This window comes from Amphibalanus amphitrite, unplaced genomic scaffold (genome assembly GCF_019059575.1).
Source record: "Amphibalanus amphitrite isolate SeventyFive unplaced genomic scaffold, NRLGWU_Aamphi_draft 000122F_arrow, whole genome shotgun sequence".
Taxonomy (NCBI): domain Eukaryota; kingdom Metazoa; phylum Arthropoda; class Thecostraca; order Balanomorpha; family Balanidae; genus Amphibalanus; species Amphibalanus amphitrite.
The window spans coordinates 367,314-384,473 of record NW_024881617.1 but is presented as its reverse complement, the minus strand read 5'-3'; the positions used below and the strand labels follow the sequence as shown (position 1 = coordinate 384,473).

General features: G+C 50.9%; 3 protein-coding genes across 39 annotated transcripts in view; 2 read left to right on the top strand and 1 right to left on the bottom strand.

The window, feature by feature from the left end:
- LOC122381563 (F-box only protein 42-like) overlaps window positions 1-3,286 on the top strand; it is a 40,150-nt gene extending 36,864 nt beyond the window's left edge. The window contains exon 6 of the mRNA XM_043365901.1: window positions 875-3,286. Within this exon, the coding sequence (XP_043221836.1) occupies window positions 875-1,977 (1,103 nt within the window). The 3' untranslated portion in view covers window positions 1,978-3,286. The remainder of the gene's footprint in view (window positions 1-874) is intronic.
- A 2,208-nt stretch (window positions 3,287-5,494) lies between these two features.
- Window positions 5,495-9,140, top strand: LOC122381562 (2-oxoglutarate and iron-dependent oxygenase JMJD4-like). Of its 4 annotated transcripts, none has more exons than XM_043365898.1 (5): window positions 5,495-5,530; window positions 6,000-6,352; window positions 6,472-6,602; window positions 7,119-7,282; window positions 7,704-9,140. In XM_043365898.1, the coding sequence occupies exons 2-5, from the start codon at window positions 6,115-6,117 to the stop codon at window positions 8,509-8,511; spliced, it is 1,341 nt and encodes a 446-aa protein (XP_043221833.1). In that variant the 5' UTR covers window positions 5,495-5,530; window positions 6,000-6,114; the 3' UTR covers window positions 8,512-9,140. The 4 variants fall into 4 exon arrangements, with proteins under 4 accessions (XP_043221833.1, XP_043221834.1, XP_043221832.1 ...); XM_043365899.1 differs by having other exon boundaries at window positions 5,495-5,568; XM_043365897.1 differs by having other exon boundaries at window positions 5,528-5,568; window positions 6,205-6,352; window positions 7,704-9,060.
- A 101-nt stretch (window positions 9,141-9,241) lies between these two features.
- LOC122381558 (septin-7-like) overlaps window positions 9,242-17,160 on the bottom strand; it is a 95,057-nt gene continuing 87,138 nt past the window's right edge. For 13 of the 34 annotated variants that reach the window (XM_043365874.1, XM_043365880.1, XM_043365883.1 and 10 more), the window contains 7 exons: window positions 16,787-17,039; window positions 16,303-16,440; window positions 15,528-15,626; window positions 14,867-14,985; window positions 13,208-13,343; window positions 12,715-12,878; window positions 9,242-10,004 (listed from right to left, as the gene is read on the bottom strand). In XM_043365874.1, coding sequence (XP_043221809.1) covers window positions 9,965-10,004; window positions 12,715-12,878; window positions 13,208-13,343; window positions 14,867-14,985; window positions 15,528-15,626; window positions 16,303-16,440; window positions 16,787-17,039 — 949 coding nt within the window. In that variant the 3' untranslated portion in view covers window positions 9,242-9,964. Of the gene's footprint in view, window positions 10,005-11,065; window positions 11,140-11,719; window positions 11,799-12,714; window positions 12,879-13,207; window positions 13,344-14,866; window positions 14,986-15,527; window positions 15,627-16,302; window positions 16,441-16,786; window positions 17,040-17,160 lie in introns of all 34 variants that reach the window. The other 21 variants (XM_043365873.1, XM_043365891.1, XM_043365877.1 and 18 more) reach the window with 2 other exon arrangements.

The window sequence follows — 17,160 nt, the reverse complement described above, 5'->3', positions numbered from 1 at the left end:
GACCCGGGGAATTGCCTGGGACCATTATTTTCGCGATCGGAAGAACCCCTGAGGCACTTTTGGCGCGCCCCGTCATTTAAGGGACGATTAAGGGATAAGGGATATGAGGCACGTGTGAAGTTAGTGGTGGTGCGGCTAGATATCGACCCGGGGAATCGCCTGGGACCATTATTTTCGTGATCGGAAGAACCCTTGAGGCACTTTTGGCGCGCCCCGTCGTTTAAGGGACGATTAAGGGATAAGGGATACCTGCTAGGGCAAAATTAATGTCATATTCGTGCTCCCCGTCCCCGAATTGACCAGATATGACGTTTTCAAGTGATTCGGTACTCGACGCTGAATACGAATCCGAATCCGACGCCAACTTCACGCACATCTATTTGCCTCCTCCCTCATCCCAAACGAAAGTTGGTTTTTTGGAGGAGGCTCTTGCGTAGACGCATTTGGCGCACGTAATACAAATGTGAATTGTTTATAAATGCGATTTGAAGGAAGTGGAAATGATTTTAGTGATTGATGACGATTGGATATCTTTAAATAGTAATGTTTGACATTAATCTAAGGTTATTTTATTAGAAAGCGATTATTATCTCTTGATTTATGTTTGCGCGCCATAAATCGCCGACCGTTACAGCCCGCAAACAGCTGATTTTCTCGCGAAAATGTTCCCGTGGCTCCTCTGAAACGGCTCTCCTCCAAGCTCATCCAACCTCATCCGAGATTTTTTGGGAGGAGCGACGGGAACAGACCCTTTGTGGTCTGCCCATTCTCTCCTCCGACCGGCGAGAGGTGCGGACATTCAGCCCGTTATCTAACCGAGCCCTCATCCCTCTCTCGTCGACAGCCCTCTCACAGTCTGTCTGTTCTTCCTCAGCCACGGAGACCTGGGAGCGAGTGCCGACCACCGAGCCGCAGCCGGCGCCCCGCTCCCAGTCCGCCGCTGTCGCCGTCAGCGCCCTCCTGCTGCCAGCCGAGCGGCGGCGACTGCAGCGCCCCCTCAGCCGGACGGCGCCCGGCGGAACTACTCAGCCCACCGAGTCCGGCCGGCCGGTGGTGCCCGTGGTTCACGCGGACGTGCTGTACGCGAAACGGCGCGTGCAGGTGCGGCCGGCGGAGACGGTGGACGAGGCTGGTGAAGAGAGAGTGGGGGAGAACGAGGAGAGAGCGCGGCTGACCCAGTCAGGGTCGGGGCGGCCCGGTGCGGGCGGTGCCTGGCCCCGAGTGCACGCCTCCGGCAGTCAGTTACTCTGGAGGATATCCCAGGTGAACCTGGCCGTCCGCCAGCAGCCCGGCTACTCGGCGCTCAGTAACGGCAGCACAGACAGTGTTGAGATGCAGCCACTGGGCCAGTCGGCCGCCGGAGCGGGGCAGGGCGACATGACCAAGTCGTTCAGCACGTACGCCATGCCGCCAGTGGACACTACCTCCGACTGTGGAGGGTTCCCCAGAGATCACGTGTCCTTCCCGGACCTCTTGGGTGACGCGGTGTCCCCGGCAGGGCACGGCGAGTCGCGCGTCATTCGCCACCCGGGACAGTGTCCTCCGATGCCAACTGGAAATCGCTCTCCGCGGCTGACCACAAGGGGTTGCTCCGGGGTGTCGAGCCGCTCAGGACTCTCAACAAGCTCGGCTGCGCGGCTCATCTGCACCACACATGGAGCAGATGATGTGACGTCCGACTACTCCAGTATCGAGCACTGCGACATCACCGGCTACGATAACCCCAACTACGTCGGCTATCGCGCTGCAGCACGGCGAGCGCACGACGAGTTGGAGATGGCGCCTCTGAGTCGGTCTCGGGACTCTGGAATCTCTGAGCGTCGCCGCTCTCCGTCCAGCAGCCCTGTGCTGGACGAGTGCGATCAGACTCTGATGCCCTACTATCCGGTGTATATGTACACCCTCGGGGGTCAAGAGTCGTCGTCAATCACCAGGTTCAAACGACCCCTTTCAGTGTGGCGGTTCCAGTTAGCGTAATAGAACTATAGCAGGGCTGCCGGCTAAGCACGGAGCAGCAAGAGCTTTCGGCAATGGGCTGCCCAGAATGCAAATCAGTGTCGTGTTTTCATGCGGCGTATCTAGTGACAGGGCCTACGGTTCTGTTTGATCTCGAACCCGAACTGTTCGTTTGTGCGAGCCCGGAGCCGCATGCGGTAGCAGAGTTTCGTTGAAGTACGATGTACTGTGTAATGCTCATTTTTGCGCTCCATTACGTTGAATGCACTAGTTGCAAGCAGAATGTCATGTAACATGAGTTATAGCATAATCTGAGGTGGCATTGTTAGGCTGTGTAAAGCCAAACTAGGGAACTGTTCTGCCTCTTAGCGGAGCTCTGCTACGCATAGTCATGTGGTGGACAGTTCTCTAAAAAAAAACCTGTTGGCACTCGTTTAGTGACTGTTTTAGCAAACTGACAGTTAAAGACTGATGACTAATCTCGGCACCTGCAGGCAGCAGGATGTGGTGTTCGAACTCAATGAACAGAACACAGAAGAAGACATTTCGTTCAGGCATGTGTCTGATGACATACCAGATTATTATTAGATAGGTACTTGCCTCGATAAAAAAACGTCATTTGTGTTTCACCTTATCGATGGCTGAAAAAAGTAAGCTACATCTGTTTCGGTCAAACATTCCTCGTTTTAAACGTGGGTGACACAAGGCCGTCTTTTAGTTTATTGTTGACGGAATGCACCTGTTCTGATAGGACACGCCTTTTACTCGAATAACTGAAATAACCGAAAAACAATTAAATGCAGCTGCACTGTGCTCAGTCTTCCAGCGTGGACACATGCGGAACTGGATCTTTTGTCTTCAGTTACTCCCCACGTCAGTTTGTTTTAACCCTCAATCATCCTGTACAACGCTTTCCTTTCCCGGTTCTCAATTTGAAGTGATTAGCCGTTCGCGGTGTCTACGTCACTCAGTGGTCTCACAGCCAGGCGACAGTTCTCCTTTTCGAGTGACTATAAGTTCGGTTGTCGCCGATTCGGATCGTCCGCTTGCTGTGCAAAGACAGTTGCGTCCAGACATGTATAGTGTTGTGCTGGTGTTGTGATTACCTGTTTTCTCAGACGCTCTCAGTGCCGTGTGGCGCCGATCGAACTGTAACGTGTGCAATCATTGGTGCTGGCTGTCGTTGGGAGCACCTGCTGATCAGTTTTCGGTGCAGTGCGTAGGCTTCGTAGGTCGTTCGCGCTGACTGCCAAATATACTGGCGCTTATTGGAGCCCGATCGCTTTACCATGGCATGTTTGTAGAAAATCCAGTTCACGAGCTCTGACAAGCTGTGTTTTGTTGGAAACGCAGATGGAAGGTGAATGGAATCGAAAATCGTAAAAGCCGCTTTCCGAATAATAAGTCCTTCCGACAGATGCGTACTGGCCACTGGGTTTGTTGACTGAGTGAAGACCGACACTTTGTGACCTTCTAAGGAGTGAGGCCGAGACCTGAGCTACCGTCAGGCATGAGGCAGTCGATCCCTCTCAGCAATCTTCAACACACACTTGTCCTGATACCTCAACTCCCTGTTCCGACCTGAACGGTCGGAGTCGGACCACCGACTATCACTGATCTGATCATCCCGATGAGTTCAGCTACTTTCAGTGCGGCTCTTATAAGGCCGTGGGAGCAGGCTCCCGAGGCCGAGGCTTCCGCGTGGTGGGACGACCGGGCTGCGAGGCCAGTGTTCTCTAATACTCTGGACATTTTAGGTTAGGATAGGTTAGGTCATGGATAAGAGATACCTAAAGGCTAAAATCTCTGATCCATGGTTGTCTCTAATCCATGGTTAGGTCATTCCCTCGTGACCGTCCCCGGCCTCTGCCGGCCTCGGCCAACAGGCACAGGGTGCCGGCGCACCACGGGCACGGTGGCTGTCCAAGCCAATAACACGCCACATGTGAAAACCGCGCTGATATTCTGACGACAGTAATGATAAATAGCCTGGGGCAGGGCCATATACCTACTCTTGGCTGCATTCCATTAAGTTAAATTGCTTAATGCTTGCAGTTACAGACAGAGGTCGATAAAATGCTTGGAGTTGCTCCAACGAACATCTTAGTCCCATCACTGTCTCCAACTTAGCCCTCGCCTGGCGGGAGGGGGGATGCAGCCTCCCTAAGTTTTTTTCGCGAATAGCGTAAAAGGTGGTGTCGCGTAGCGCCGCAAAATTTGGCACAACGTCTGGGAATGAGCCTCTTGCGACATATCCTGAAAATTTCAGGTGCCAGTCATTTCAGGACCTGGACTATGACTATGAAAAGTACGACCAGTATTGGTACTCACACCTTTCCTTTGAATCAGACGGATAAACAGGCGCCATGCCTATAAATTTGCCCAAGCAAATGATATGCTAGATGAACAATGCATGCACAACTGTCTAATCACTGCCAATTGCCGCGTCGGCACACCGGCATCTCCTCACCTTCTCCCCACACGGCCTTGACTCCCCAACTCACACCATCACACTACTGCATACGGTGACCGGTCACACGGTGGATCTGAATGCCTACGTTTTCATGCCAAAGTCTGAAACAACTAACGATTATTATCAGCGTAGAAATGTTGAAATTTAGCCTTTTAAAGCTTTTAACTTAAAACTTTATAAGTGTGTTTTAACGCACTTGTCCTTATTGATTGAGAAAAGAGCGCACTTTTGATCGTATTACCTTATACGAAGTAACGCAATCGAAGTGTGATTCCGGTCCACTGTGCGTTTTCAGGCGCGCTCGATAAAACACCCAGGCCTGGAGAAAGTTGGAAGGGTGATTTTCTGATCCTCCTTACCACAAAATGACCCTAAGCGAAAAAATGCCCGCGGGGCGCTGCCAACGCGTGCCAGCGGCCCTGCTAGTAAGGGCGAAAATCAATGCATGTGTATGCGGAGCACACCCTTAGCGCTACGATGGCTCCTTGGAGACACCTGGAGAAACCTCTGCCGGCAGAAGGGTCAGGTCCCTCGCAGACGGCGCGGCACGGCGGGAGCTTAGCGGGTGGCCTAGCCGGAAAGAGGATAAAAATAGCCGACTGGCCCGACCCAGCGAGGGGTGACCGAAGGGTGACCAGGAGTGAATGAGGGAACATACACGCGGTACCGAGCAGCCGATAACAGCACCGGACGATTAGAAAGTCATAAGTCAATGCTGTATTTTAGGCGTAAGGAAGCATCCATGTAGACGGGCGGACTGTCTCCAGCTCTTCCAAGTATTGCTAATATCTTGCTCCAACGAGCGTTGGCACGTTGGAAGTTTTATCGACCACTGGTTACAGACGAGGAAGTTTCCTTTCAGAGTTCCCTTTACATTCAAATATGGTAGCAACTCTAAGTGGTGAAACTGGCGCAGCAGTTTCATATGTTCTCTGTTCGGATTATGTTCACGTCTTGCTGCTTCTGCATTTGTAGCGCCAATTGACATACAATCAGCAAATCAAAATAATGTTAAGTCGGATCAGCTACAAAAGCTTGAATGATAAAAACACGATTGGAAATAGCATTGCTGAATATAGTGGGCGAGATATGCTGATTAAAGTAAATTATGTGTGGCACAATTGTGCTGATGGTGAAGTGTAAATATTTTTGATTTATGTGCATGCTCATTTTTTGGATTTATGTATACAAAGTTCGTATTCACATACTCATATTCATGTGGACTTTGCCAGTATTCTGATTGAGACGTGGTATACTGATACCCTCAAACTGATCATTTTTGATTTTAGTTTTTGTCTAATTGTTGGTTCCCAGATCCTGCCTGCTTGTTTCGAGCATACATCGGCATTAGCATATATGATATTTTGCTTCAAATGGCACTGATGAAATGACTAAATTTCGTGCTTTGCTCCTCAATGACAATGAAAAGGAAATTGGATAAATGACTTCACTGACACTTCTAAGGCAAATTAGAATTAGTGGCCTTTAAGCCATATTGATAGGAACACATTCCTCACATTCTTGTATTTTAAGTGTCTGCATTCCCTATTGACCAGTTGTTGACTTGCAGATGCCGGATGCGGTGAACCTACGTCAAGTACCTACATTGGGAAATGATTCTGAATAGTTGTTACCAAATGAGATGAAAATAATTTTGTGTGACTGTGCTCATTGCATAGATCAAAATGGATATTGATTTAAACTTATCATTGCAAGTTCCATGTCATGTAAAGTCAGCTCAACCTGAACCACAGTTCTTGTTTTTATTTCATGAGCCAAAATATGAAGACTTCTTTCACCACTTTCTGTCAAAAAACGTCCCATGTATTCTGTCATGTGGTGTAACAGATAAATGGGATGCTTGCAAGAACTGGGTTGATGCAAGAGGAGAACCTGATCTTCAGGATATCTGCAAATACTTTGGTAGGTTCCCCAATAATTCTACAATTCTAAATTGCAATCGTTGGATGCATCTGAAATACCAGATGAAAAATCATGACAATTGTAGCATATTTTCACACAGGAAATGGTTATCATTTCAGGTGATATTGAAGTTCCGGTGGCCAACTGTTCAGAAAAGTACTTTGACTCGCAGCCAAAGACTCAGCAAACTCTGGATGAGTATGCGACCTACATGAGACAACCAAATCGTCAAGGATGTCTGTACCTGAAGGTAAATTTGCCATATGTTTGGAAAACATAATGGGATATCAGTCTTTTGTCATAAGAAAAGCAAGCGCTCTAATAGGAAGAAAGTTACTAAAATAACAACTTATGTTAAAATTCAAACAACATGTTATTGTACCCAAGATTCCTTTACTACTCAGGTTGGTTCACTAGGGAAATAAAGGCGCCGTGGTGACGTCATCAGAGGAAATCCTTCACATTCAAATGAAGGGGTGATTTGAATTGCTGATTTTGGCTCGATATAGGCCTACTTTTTTAGTTTCAGTCCCATTTATCGTAATGAGGCCAATTCAATTGTACCTATATTAAGTTCCTAGTAAAACGAAGTTCCTCACTTGCATTACATTACACCTTCCATGTCATGACACGACGCATTACACCTGTCATGCGGATGGTAAACAAATCAAAGCTCATCTGGTATTACTTTATCATTACTTACCTACCACCTTCGTTCCGTAAAACCACAATGACTCAAACCGCCCCGATCCCCATCTCTCCACAGGACTGGCACCTGCAGAGGGAGCAGCGGCTCCGCCGGCCGGAAGACCCTCCCTTCTACCGGACTCCGCGCCTGGTGGCCTCCGATTGGCTCAATGAGTTCTGGGAGGCCCGGCCGGAGAAGGCAGATGACTACCGATTCGTCTATGTCGGCGTCGCTGGAACATGGTGAGTGCGCTCTTGTGGTTTGGTGGTTGGAATATTGGAAAATTGAGGCTGCCATAAGTGGTCAGTTTCTTATACATTGTTCTATATTACTGATCGTTTTAATTGGGGTAATATTTTGGTGACGTTTGCTGAAACATCTCTTGTCGTCGGTAATGAACGAGGTTCCTTGGTTGAACAGGGCTCAAAACATACGGACGTCTTCCACGGAAGCTTGGACACGGGTCGCTGTGTCTGACCCTTGCTGGCTGTTCTGTCTGACTTCTTTTTGTTTGTTTTGTTGGGTTAGGCCCTTTCGGTCCAATGGGACCATTTCAGAGCCGGGAGGATGATAGGATATAGGGGGAGACATTGGTCTGGGCAGGCACCCTAGTGAGTCACCGGGGCTGAGCCCGTTGTCTGACTTCCACCCTCTCCCCTGCAGGACCCCATTCCACGCCGACGTATACCGCTCGTACAGTTGGTCAGCTAACGTGTGCGGCGCCAAACGCTGGATCCTACTGCCACCTGGTGAGGAGGAGAAACTACGCAGCCTCTCCGGACTGCCGTTTGATGTCGCTAGTGTCTTGAATGCCGAGAGCGCGGAAAGCGTAGTAAGCTCTGAGCAGGTCCGCACCGGCGTCAGAAACAGCGACGGGGAAGGTGAAGGTGGCGAAAAAGTTGTCCCCCTCCAGCCACGGACCTCTGCCGACGGCGTTCGGTACTTTGACGTTCGTCAGGAGGCGGGAGAGGTGATGTTCGTCCCCTCCGGCTGGCATCATCAGGTGTGGAACCTCCGGGACACCATCTCAATCAACCACAACTGGTTCAACGCGTCCAATGTTCATCTGGTCTGTGACCACCTAATGGCCTCGCTGGCAGACGTGAGAGCAGAGCTGGCAGACATAGCAGACGGTTCGGATGAGTTCCTATCGCAGTGTCAGACCCTACTCCGAGCCACACACGGTATGGACCTAGCAGAGATGGCTGAGCTGCTGTGTTTTACCATCAATCGGAGACTGGCGGCGCTGGCTGGCGGAGAGCCGGTGATGGGACTGGATGGGTACCGATACGGTCGGGGACATCTAGTGTATGACGTGAAAATATGTGCGAGTAGAGAGCTCAGGAGGCTGCTCGCGCGGGAGGAGTTCGGGAGGCTGGAGGAACTGAAGCGGTGGCGCACGGAAGCCGAGCGGCTGCTGGAAGAACTAGAAGTGTTGGACTTGACGGTAGATGGCACGACGGGTAATTAAACGACCTAGAATTGCGTTTGCTATGTGAGAGCGCTGTGGTAGATGCTATCTGGCAACTCTGATGTCTTCAGTATGGGTTGTCAAGGTGCAGGTCTAACAAAGTGTGCACAGATGTGTCGTGCATGGTGAGGTTCCGCCAACGGATGGGTATTATGTAAAGTCGTCCTTATGCGATTGAGGACATAAGCGACTTGGTTATCGCACTGTGATAATGCTGTTTTTCAATGACTGGTCGATGATTGGTGTTATCGACAGAGACTCATATTTATGTAACAATGAGCTCGTAAATGTGCAGTTTTGTGCTTTCGATTCATGGGGTAAGCAGCACCTGATTTCAAGCGCAAGAACTTACTCAATCGTCATCGTCTAGTGCAGTTATATAAGAGCTGAATTAGTGGGATGCCTTCTCGGCATAGATGACAGAAATGCAGATCAATTCACAGTAGCAAACATTTTTCTCTAAGATTTTCATTTGACTTGGATGTTTTTTGTCACACAACCATTGTTTCTTGAATTCACGCCATGATCAGCCATTAATGCCAATATCTTTTTTCTATTCATTTGTGTTGCTGTGGCTGATTGGATGAATGTACACTTATGCACACGTATATACACTTCAATCGTTTGTATTTACAGCTTAGCTTCAGCGATCTATTTAGGCGCATAGCACTCAACTCCCACAGGCCACAGGCCCTGTGAATGGCAGACACCCCTCAAAGAAACACCCTCGCAACAGTAAACGAAGGAATATGTATTTTGTACAAAACCGTAATGTGATACAAATCTGAGAAAATAGCGCACGTGGCCCATAGTTCCTCATGGCACGTAACCAAACACACGAAGGATTACGGCCGGCGGCGAATGACGGTCTGCTGACGTCGAATGACGGGCTGTCGGCTCACTCGGGAGACTACCAACACAACCGGCGGCACAGGCGGCCGACGGGCTGCCCTCCGTCTCGAGTGACCGAGGCGGCAGCAGCCGGCCGACCGCGGGGACAGGGCACCGGAGACGCCATAACACCGCACTGACACCCGCGGAGCCCTCAGCGACTCCAAAATGAGGCGCCGACAGATCACTCCGCGTAAAACAATCTCACCCATTCATACGCTCAGTACAGACATCGCTAACCGTTTCACGGACGCCACAACACATATCTGCAGATTCACAGCATCTTGCACAGGTTCATTGTCACAAAATCGCAGTCACGTCCATTCTGCAGCATCTGAGCATCATCACCTCCCACACATCGCACCACAGACCTCTGTTCGCGCTCGACACAGTCCACTGTCAGCGCGCGGCAGTTCCGCGCAGCCACAGTCAGTTGCCGTAAGTACCCGCGCACTGGGTGTCTCTGTCACACTGCGCACTGCCAGACGCGGGGCGCCGGCCGCCCCCGTCCCAGCGAGGCACCGCGCCTGGCCGGCCGGCGCACCGCGCGAAAGGACAGACACTAGAAGAGGCCCTTTTTCTTCTTTTTCCCATCTACCGTCCTGAAAGAGAGGATGCGGGTGTGAGCGCGTGTGCGGGCCGTGGCGCTGTGGTTCCAAGCAAGGCGGGCGCTAAGCCGTGAGGTCAGGTGGTGCTCCTGAGTGTCCAAGTGACTGGTACCAAGTGCGCACAAAGCTTACTCTTTAAACGAAACCAAGAGATTTTCAAGTGCGCTATAAAGAACACAGAAGCTCAGCAAAACGTAGCACATTCAACCATCATCCTAAACGCTCACTACTTCAAACTAAGAAGATAATAGGCAAGACGGAAGCCGAAAGCGACTGGCCTCTCAAAGCCCATATGCCAAGACAGCAGCACAGAAGAAACAGAAAAAAGATCCAAAGACCCTTGGCTGGACGGACAGAAAGCAGAGGCAGACCCTGCGACCAAAGCTACCTTCAAACGGACATACGGACACAGGTTAGTCAGGGGCTGCCAGTTCGGTTAGCTGGGCCAGGAACGCTGTAAATACGACTCTAAATGGACGGGACGATACGGGGAACCGACCAAAAAACGACATTGACCACACTCCCAACACGTTCTGACGTGAGTTTACGGACAATACTACATGCTGTTTTTATTGCGGAACAATTAATCTATTTTGTTATCGCTCTCATACCAGTGCTTCAGAGCGCGAGTACAGCATCGCTCGAAGGTAAACCCATTGAGAGGGTGGACGACACGAAAATGCAACAGGATGCATAAATCCAAACGTTTCCGACTTGGATCTCGCATCATTTAACGAGTCGTTAAAAATGGTTAGACGACATCTATGCCCTCCTTGATACGTGCAACAAGCCGCTAGGAGCGCTACCTTTGGCGGATAAGCCAGCTATGGAACCCGTTTCTTCCAGACTACTTCTCGCTCTCGGACACTATACTCTAATCCTCCCACTATGTGAAATGTGAGTCCCCAGCTCTCTGCTACGATCTAACGTACAAGCCATGACGCCGAGGCGCGCTGCCGTCGTATTAGTGAGCGCTCGACGCGCTATAAGACAAGCCCGCTGGCCTGCCGTAGACAGGACTGTTAGGTTAGCAACGGAGCAGTGCGTATACCAACCGCCGTGGGCCGGGCCGTCTTAGAGGACCCCGGACAGCTTAGACACGGACACTTTCCACCGGGAGCGGCCACCGCTGTAAAGACCCGCACCAGTCAGCAGTCAGCGATCAGCAGTCAGCGATCAGCACCCTCCACCGCCACCACCGTCAGATCAGCAGGTCAGCCGGCCGGCGCACCACACGGAGTCAGAGACGGCGCAGTTTCACACAGTGGGACCGAGCGAGTACACCGAGGGTAAGGCCGGGACCAGGGACGGGAGACGTGAAGCAGCGTTAGCCCGGCTAGTCGCGAGTCGCAGCAGTTTTGTTCAGTCGCCGGGCGCCCGTTCACTGCTGGCGGCATCGCTCCTCTGTTTCCGCGCCACGAGCCCTGCCCCGCCCGGGGACCGGCCGAGGGCCCGTCGGCGCCGACAGGGTGCGATGGAGCACCACCTGCGCGGCGGCAGCGGCGGGGGCGGCGGCGGGCCACCTGGTCAGCGTCCAGCCGGCGGCCGGCCGCAGCCTGCCGGCCGGCGGGTTAGTGAGGGCGGCCAGCGGAGCCACACGTACAGCCCGACACCGGGCGCCGAGCCCCGACAGACAGACGGACAGATAGACAGAGCGCAACGGCAGCGGGAGAGCCGGAGAGGGGGGGGGAGGTCAGCGCGTCACTTACACAGACCGGAGGTCAGCGCTAGAAGCGCGCCTTAAACTGCCTGCTCAGCGTCAGCAAACTCGAGTGTTTGGTCAGCGTTCTGCAAACACCGTGCCGTGTTAGGGCGACCGCGCTCGGCCAATGGCCGCGCAGCAGCTGCCGGCGGCGACCAATCACAGCGCGACAATTGCCCTTCAGAGCTGGCCAGCCAATCAGAGGCGGCGCTGACTCAGAATGAACCAATGGACGGGCGGGGATTGAGTCGCCACCGACAGCCGGCCAATGGGAGACGCCGCTGTCAGGCGGAGACCAGTGACACTCGATAACGTTAGTACGGCCCGGGGGGGGGGGGGAGACCCGACCGACCCAGAAGCGGAGAGACAGGCGACTCAAGAGATTCACACATCCAAGCGGCAGGTTACAACAACCGGTGCAGCGTTCACAACAAAACACAGCCGCATCACATGTCATGTGATCATCTTTGAGACAAGTGCGAAAATAAATTGAAACAAAACAATTAACAGGCAACGGCGAACTGAAAACATAACGGTGCAAAACAAATAATGTCCAGCTGAACAGCCTCAACATCCATGCATTTACATACATTACCCTCGTACCTCAGTTCCCAAACCTATTGTGCTTTGTGCAGCAATGTTAAAAGCTCTGTGTCCCTTATTCCCTTTACTGGCTGCATTTTTTTTCGTGCAAACATATTAAAGGTAGACTCCCGCACTACCAATGTGATTGAGAGCTTTTGACGTTTTAATATCCCCGGCAATAATTTACCCTGAACCACGTTTCCCATAGCCGCCTTTGCACGATCTGCTTCCAAATGTAATTCTTACCCCAAACTTATCCAGTGTATTCTGAGAGTGGGCTATACTCCGTGTGAATGTACCGCACTGTCCCGCTAAAGTCCCGATATCAATAACCCTTGTCAATGTCCCACATAAGCCCATAAGCCCACGTCACTACCCTCCCTGTCCCTGCCTACCCAGTCACCCGCCCCGACTTACTCCTTGCTGTGGGACTCGAGCTCCCGCCGGCGAAGCTCAGCCACAGTAACGCCGTTCAGCCGCTCCCAGTCGTCCCGTTCCCGGCGGAACGCGGCGCGGCGCTCCTCCAGTTCCCGGCGCTGCTCCTCCAGCGGGGCCAACATCTGCTCCTCGCGCCGCTGCAGCTGCGGGACGCCGGGAGACAGACGGGGATCGGTCACAGACAGCGGGGGGAGTGGGATGGGCAAGGCCACAGTCACAGTGGGGGCAGGATGTCATGATAGCTCCTCCAAATATATTTACATGAGCTATCAGCAGCTTACTAAAAATAACACTAAAATCTTTCAGCATATGAACATTGAATATTAAACCAGGCAAAAGCTCACCAACTAAGTTAAACTATCGTGATTGTTCTACGCATGGCAACGGAAACACATACGACTAGACTAACCATAAAGCACAACTTGCCACCGTCAAGTTCTGCAGTTTGCCCGATTGCCAGCCCCGCACTTACATCCTCCTCGGACTCTTTGAGCTTGTTGCGCTTCTCCTTGACCTTCATCTCGAACACCTGTTCCATTTCGGCCTCCATCTTCTTCATCTTGAGCTCGTGGTCCCTCTTCTCCTCCTCCATCTGGGCCAGCGGGTTCCTGGGGAAAGGGACAGCCGAGGTTAGGGCAGGGAAGATAAACAGCGATGGGTCGATAAATTCCAAGGGAAATGCCAGGGGATAGGTCAGATAGGAGCGGCGATAGGACAGCCAAAACGATAGAACATGGAGAGGTCAGAAGACATGGTGATCAATTTAATGGGAATATGTTTGTTGGCTGACGCCGTAATAACATGCGACGGTTGACCGGTTACGTCTGTGTTAGTTGGTGCACGGATGCTGGAGAACCGGGTAAGGATAAGGCTTATGACGCATAAATCGCTTGCATGCATGAGTTTCTCACAGCTTGTTCTTACTGACACATTTATAAACTGGATAAGCAGTGCACATGCTTTGGAAAAACGAAGCATCATATTATTTATTTTTCCACTAGGGAACTTTTCCGGACATGGATTTTATAACAGAAAATAACACACGAAAGTACAGGCGATATTAACAGATGCAGGTTCCGCGTCTCTGAGATGCTCGCTAGAATTACTCGGCACTTGATCTATGATAGGGACACCAGTTCATATTATTCAAGTCCATTCGTACATTCGGTATCCACATGAATGGGTACAATCGTGCACTGAATATTGCCATAAAACTGGAACACCAGTAGACTAAACACACAACTAACACGCTCACACTCACACATGCACGTCACAAACGTACCAAAATAGAAATCGGAATGAAAAGTAATACTCTCAGCAGGGCTTCAATCATAACTCTTCCGAATAAGCTAACATAAAAACATCTGTCTTTCTGCAGCCCCATCGAAGCAACACCAAACCGTGCAATCTTCAATCTCGTCATTCAGTATATTCATAAAAAGCTATAATCGCCGACAGGGAACGTTAACGTAGCTCTGAAAATGCGCGTAAACCACTCACCAGATGGTCATAAAAGTGTTCATGATCCTTTGCGGGCAGAGACTGGACAAACACGGGTGTGTCATTGATGACGGTGACACAGCGGGACGCCAGTGGCCACAGTTTGGATAAATAAACTGTCTGTCTGAATCAGACGGTGGCAGAGTGGGATTAAATGGGGAGGCACTACCATCAATCAGGACTATCGAGAACACATATAAACTTCTTATGACAAATGGAATAGCTGTGCATTAGGAAGACAATATATTGAGACAACTTTTAGTCCTTGACTTCGTCAAATTGACACCATAACGTTCTCAGCTAGAAAATGTCATTTTTCGATCATTTTCGCAATATGACACGTGTATATCTCCGAAATTGAATGTTTGGCTGTCGACTAATTACCGAGTGAGAAAAGACCTCGTACTGGAGATAATTACCCTGCATTTTTACCGTCCCTTTTAGCAAGGGGTAGCATATCCTTTCTTGTAAGCAAGCAAATCATATGCCTTCTTTACACAATTTCTCAAGTCACAACCACACACACTTTTCACACAAAAAACTACCCCTCTCCCCTGCACACTAACACACATACACACTTCACACACCCACCACCACAAACCCGACCACCGCACACCAACCATCCACTCACTTGTTGACGATTTTGGCCGGCTTGCCATCCGTACCGACCCCGGCCAGTTTACGGCACCGGTAGTTCTCATAGTGAACAGAACTGGTTACGTCCCGCAGGTCCATCATGTGTGTTCGGATCTGTGGGTCAACGCCACAAATCTCAGCATTGGCAGTGGCAGTTACGCGAAGGCCACTGGTAGCTGAGGTTACTTATGAGTAGGCTCAGGATAAGAAATGGCCACTAAATGTGTCAAAGAGTCCTGCGATGCTGAGTAATGTTTCGTACCGAGAGAGCAATTGATGGCAAGTCGGTCTGATGTCACACGATGTCGTGAAACGAAATATGAACAGCTTATAGGATTAATTACTAGCGGGATGAAGGCTTTACGATGTAAACCACATACCTAGCTGAGGCTAGCTGCATCGGTCACACCTCAAAGTTAGACGGGACAAGACTGAGTGGACCTGATCTATGTCTGAAGTTGTTGAGCTTAATAACGTTAAGGTTATTTGAATACCGTTTTAACTTAAAACTTTGAGCAATCACAAAAAAGCTCCATCAATAGCTCGTTGCAGCATGCTTCAAATCCTCTTGTTTGACTTGATATAGTGTTATATTGTGTACTTTGACAACTGTTGCAGCATCCGAACTGTTATAATGAAGCCGCTCACACACTCACCAGCATGTTCCGGAGCGGGATGAAGTCCGAGTGTTCCATGCTCTCGATCTGGACCACGCCCCACGGGTAGCGGCGGCCACGCACCTTCTTCCCGTCCACCTGGCGACAAAAAGACAAACTATAGCCTCACCAACCACTCACCAGACGGCAGCACTGACACCGGACGAGGCCCTCCTCAGCAAGGGTTGCTCGTTACCGGGCATGGTAGGTCCACCATAATAACCACTAACGGACACCACTGCTTACACAGTCGAGGAGGCGGGTCATAACGCTGAAAGCCGACACCGCTTCTCGAGTGGCCGGGATACAAACGGCACGGGACGCCAAGCTGTCAAAACACGACCCGCCGAGTATGACCGGACGCGGTACTGTCCGCCCAGCGGCCCCAAACGACAATCAGCGGTGGTGTGGGCAAGGGTCCACAGATGCCGGCGCTGACCAGCAGAATGTCGGCCGTATCAACATTTAACGTTCCCTCTCGGCTATGTAGGACACACCCTTTGAAGAGGCCCTAAAAACTAGCACAGTGCATTCCTGAGTGGTCGGATTAGGGCCCTCAATGGCACATGCCACACTTTTGACCGCAGGAATGCACAATGACATCACGTCTCTTTCTTTTGACATTAACTACGCCCAGCCTGCAACATTTTTCTTCCTCGCCACCCATAAACTGGGTTGTGCACTGCACACAACGCCTGACGCCAAGACGCAAAGCCCCTCCTTTTTCCCACTCACTTCCAAGAACCCCACCGCAGTCTATCCACCCCTGTCTCACCTCGACAACTGTGTTGGCACCGACCACTGCGAACGGCACCCTCTCTCTGAGCGCTTTGTGCGCCTTGGCCTCCTCCTCGTCGTCACAGTCGGGAAACTCGTAAATGCGGATCTTGTGCTGGGCGATCTCGTTCAGAATCTGCGGCACATAAGAGGTCGAGTGATAATTGAGGTAAAAATGAGCTTGGAGAGCATGCATGAAAATATGAGAGATCGTGCATTGTTATAGCTGTGCTGTATTTTTTTCAGTTTGTGAATGATGACTGGCTGAGAAAAAAGTTAGGACATTATGTCAACGTACAGCAGGTAATATTCAATCTGCAAGATAGTTTTGACCACTTTCTAGCCTAGTTCACAGACAAGACCAGATATCACCATTCGTAATTATAAACAAGCTCACACAAGCTCACAAGAAAGCTAAGGACGTCAAAAAAAAAAAACAATCATCATTGGCCACAAGGGTCACAGCCACCCGCACCACTGACCTGCCGTTTGAACCTGGTGATCTCCTCTGGTGTCATGGTATCCGCCTTCGCAATGACGGGAACAATGTTGACCTTATCGTGAAGCCGCTTCATGAACTCGACATCGAGCGGTTTGAGGCCGTGCCCGGAGGGAGCGATGCAGTAGATACAACAGTGGACGCGCGAGTCGACCACCTCAGAGCGGTGGACACGGCTCTCGGCGTTCAGGTACTCCTCGTACCGGGACTCTATGAACTCGATCACCGGCTGCCAGCTGACGGCGAGAGGGGAGGGTCAGGTCAGGGTCAGTTCAGGTCAGATCAGGTCAGGGCAGGTCAGGTCAGGTCAAGTAGGGCCAGGTAGGGTAAAAGTGGGGGAGGGTAGGTCAGCGCTGG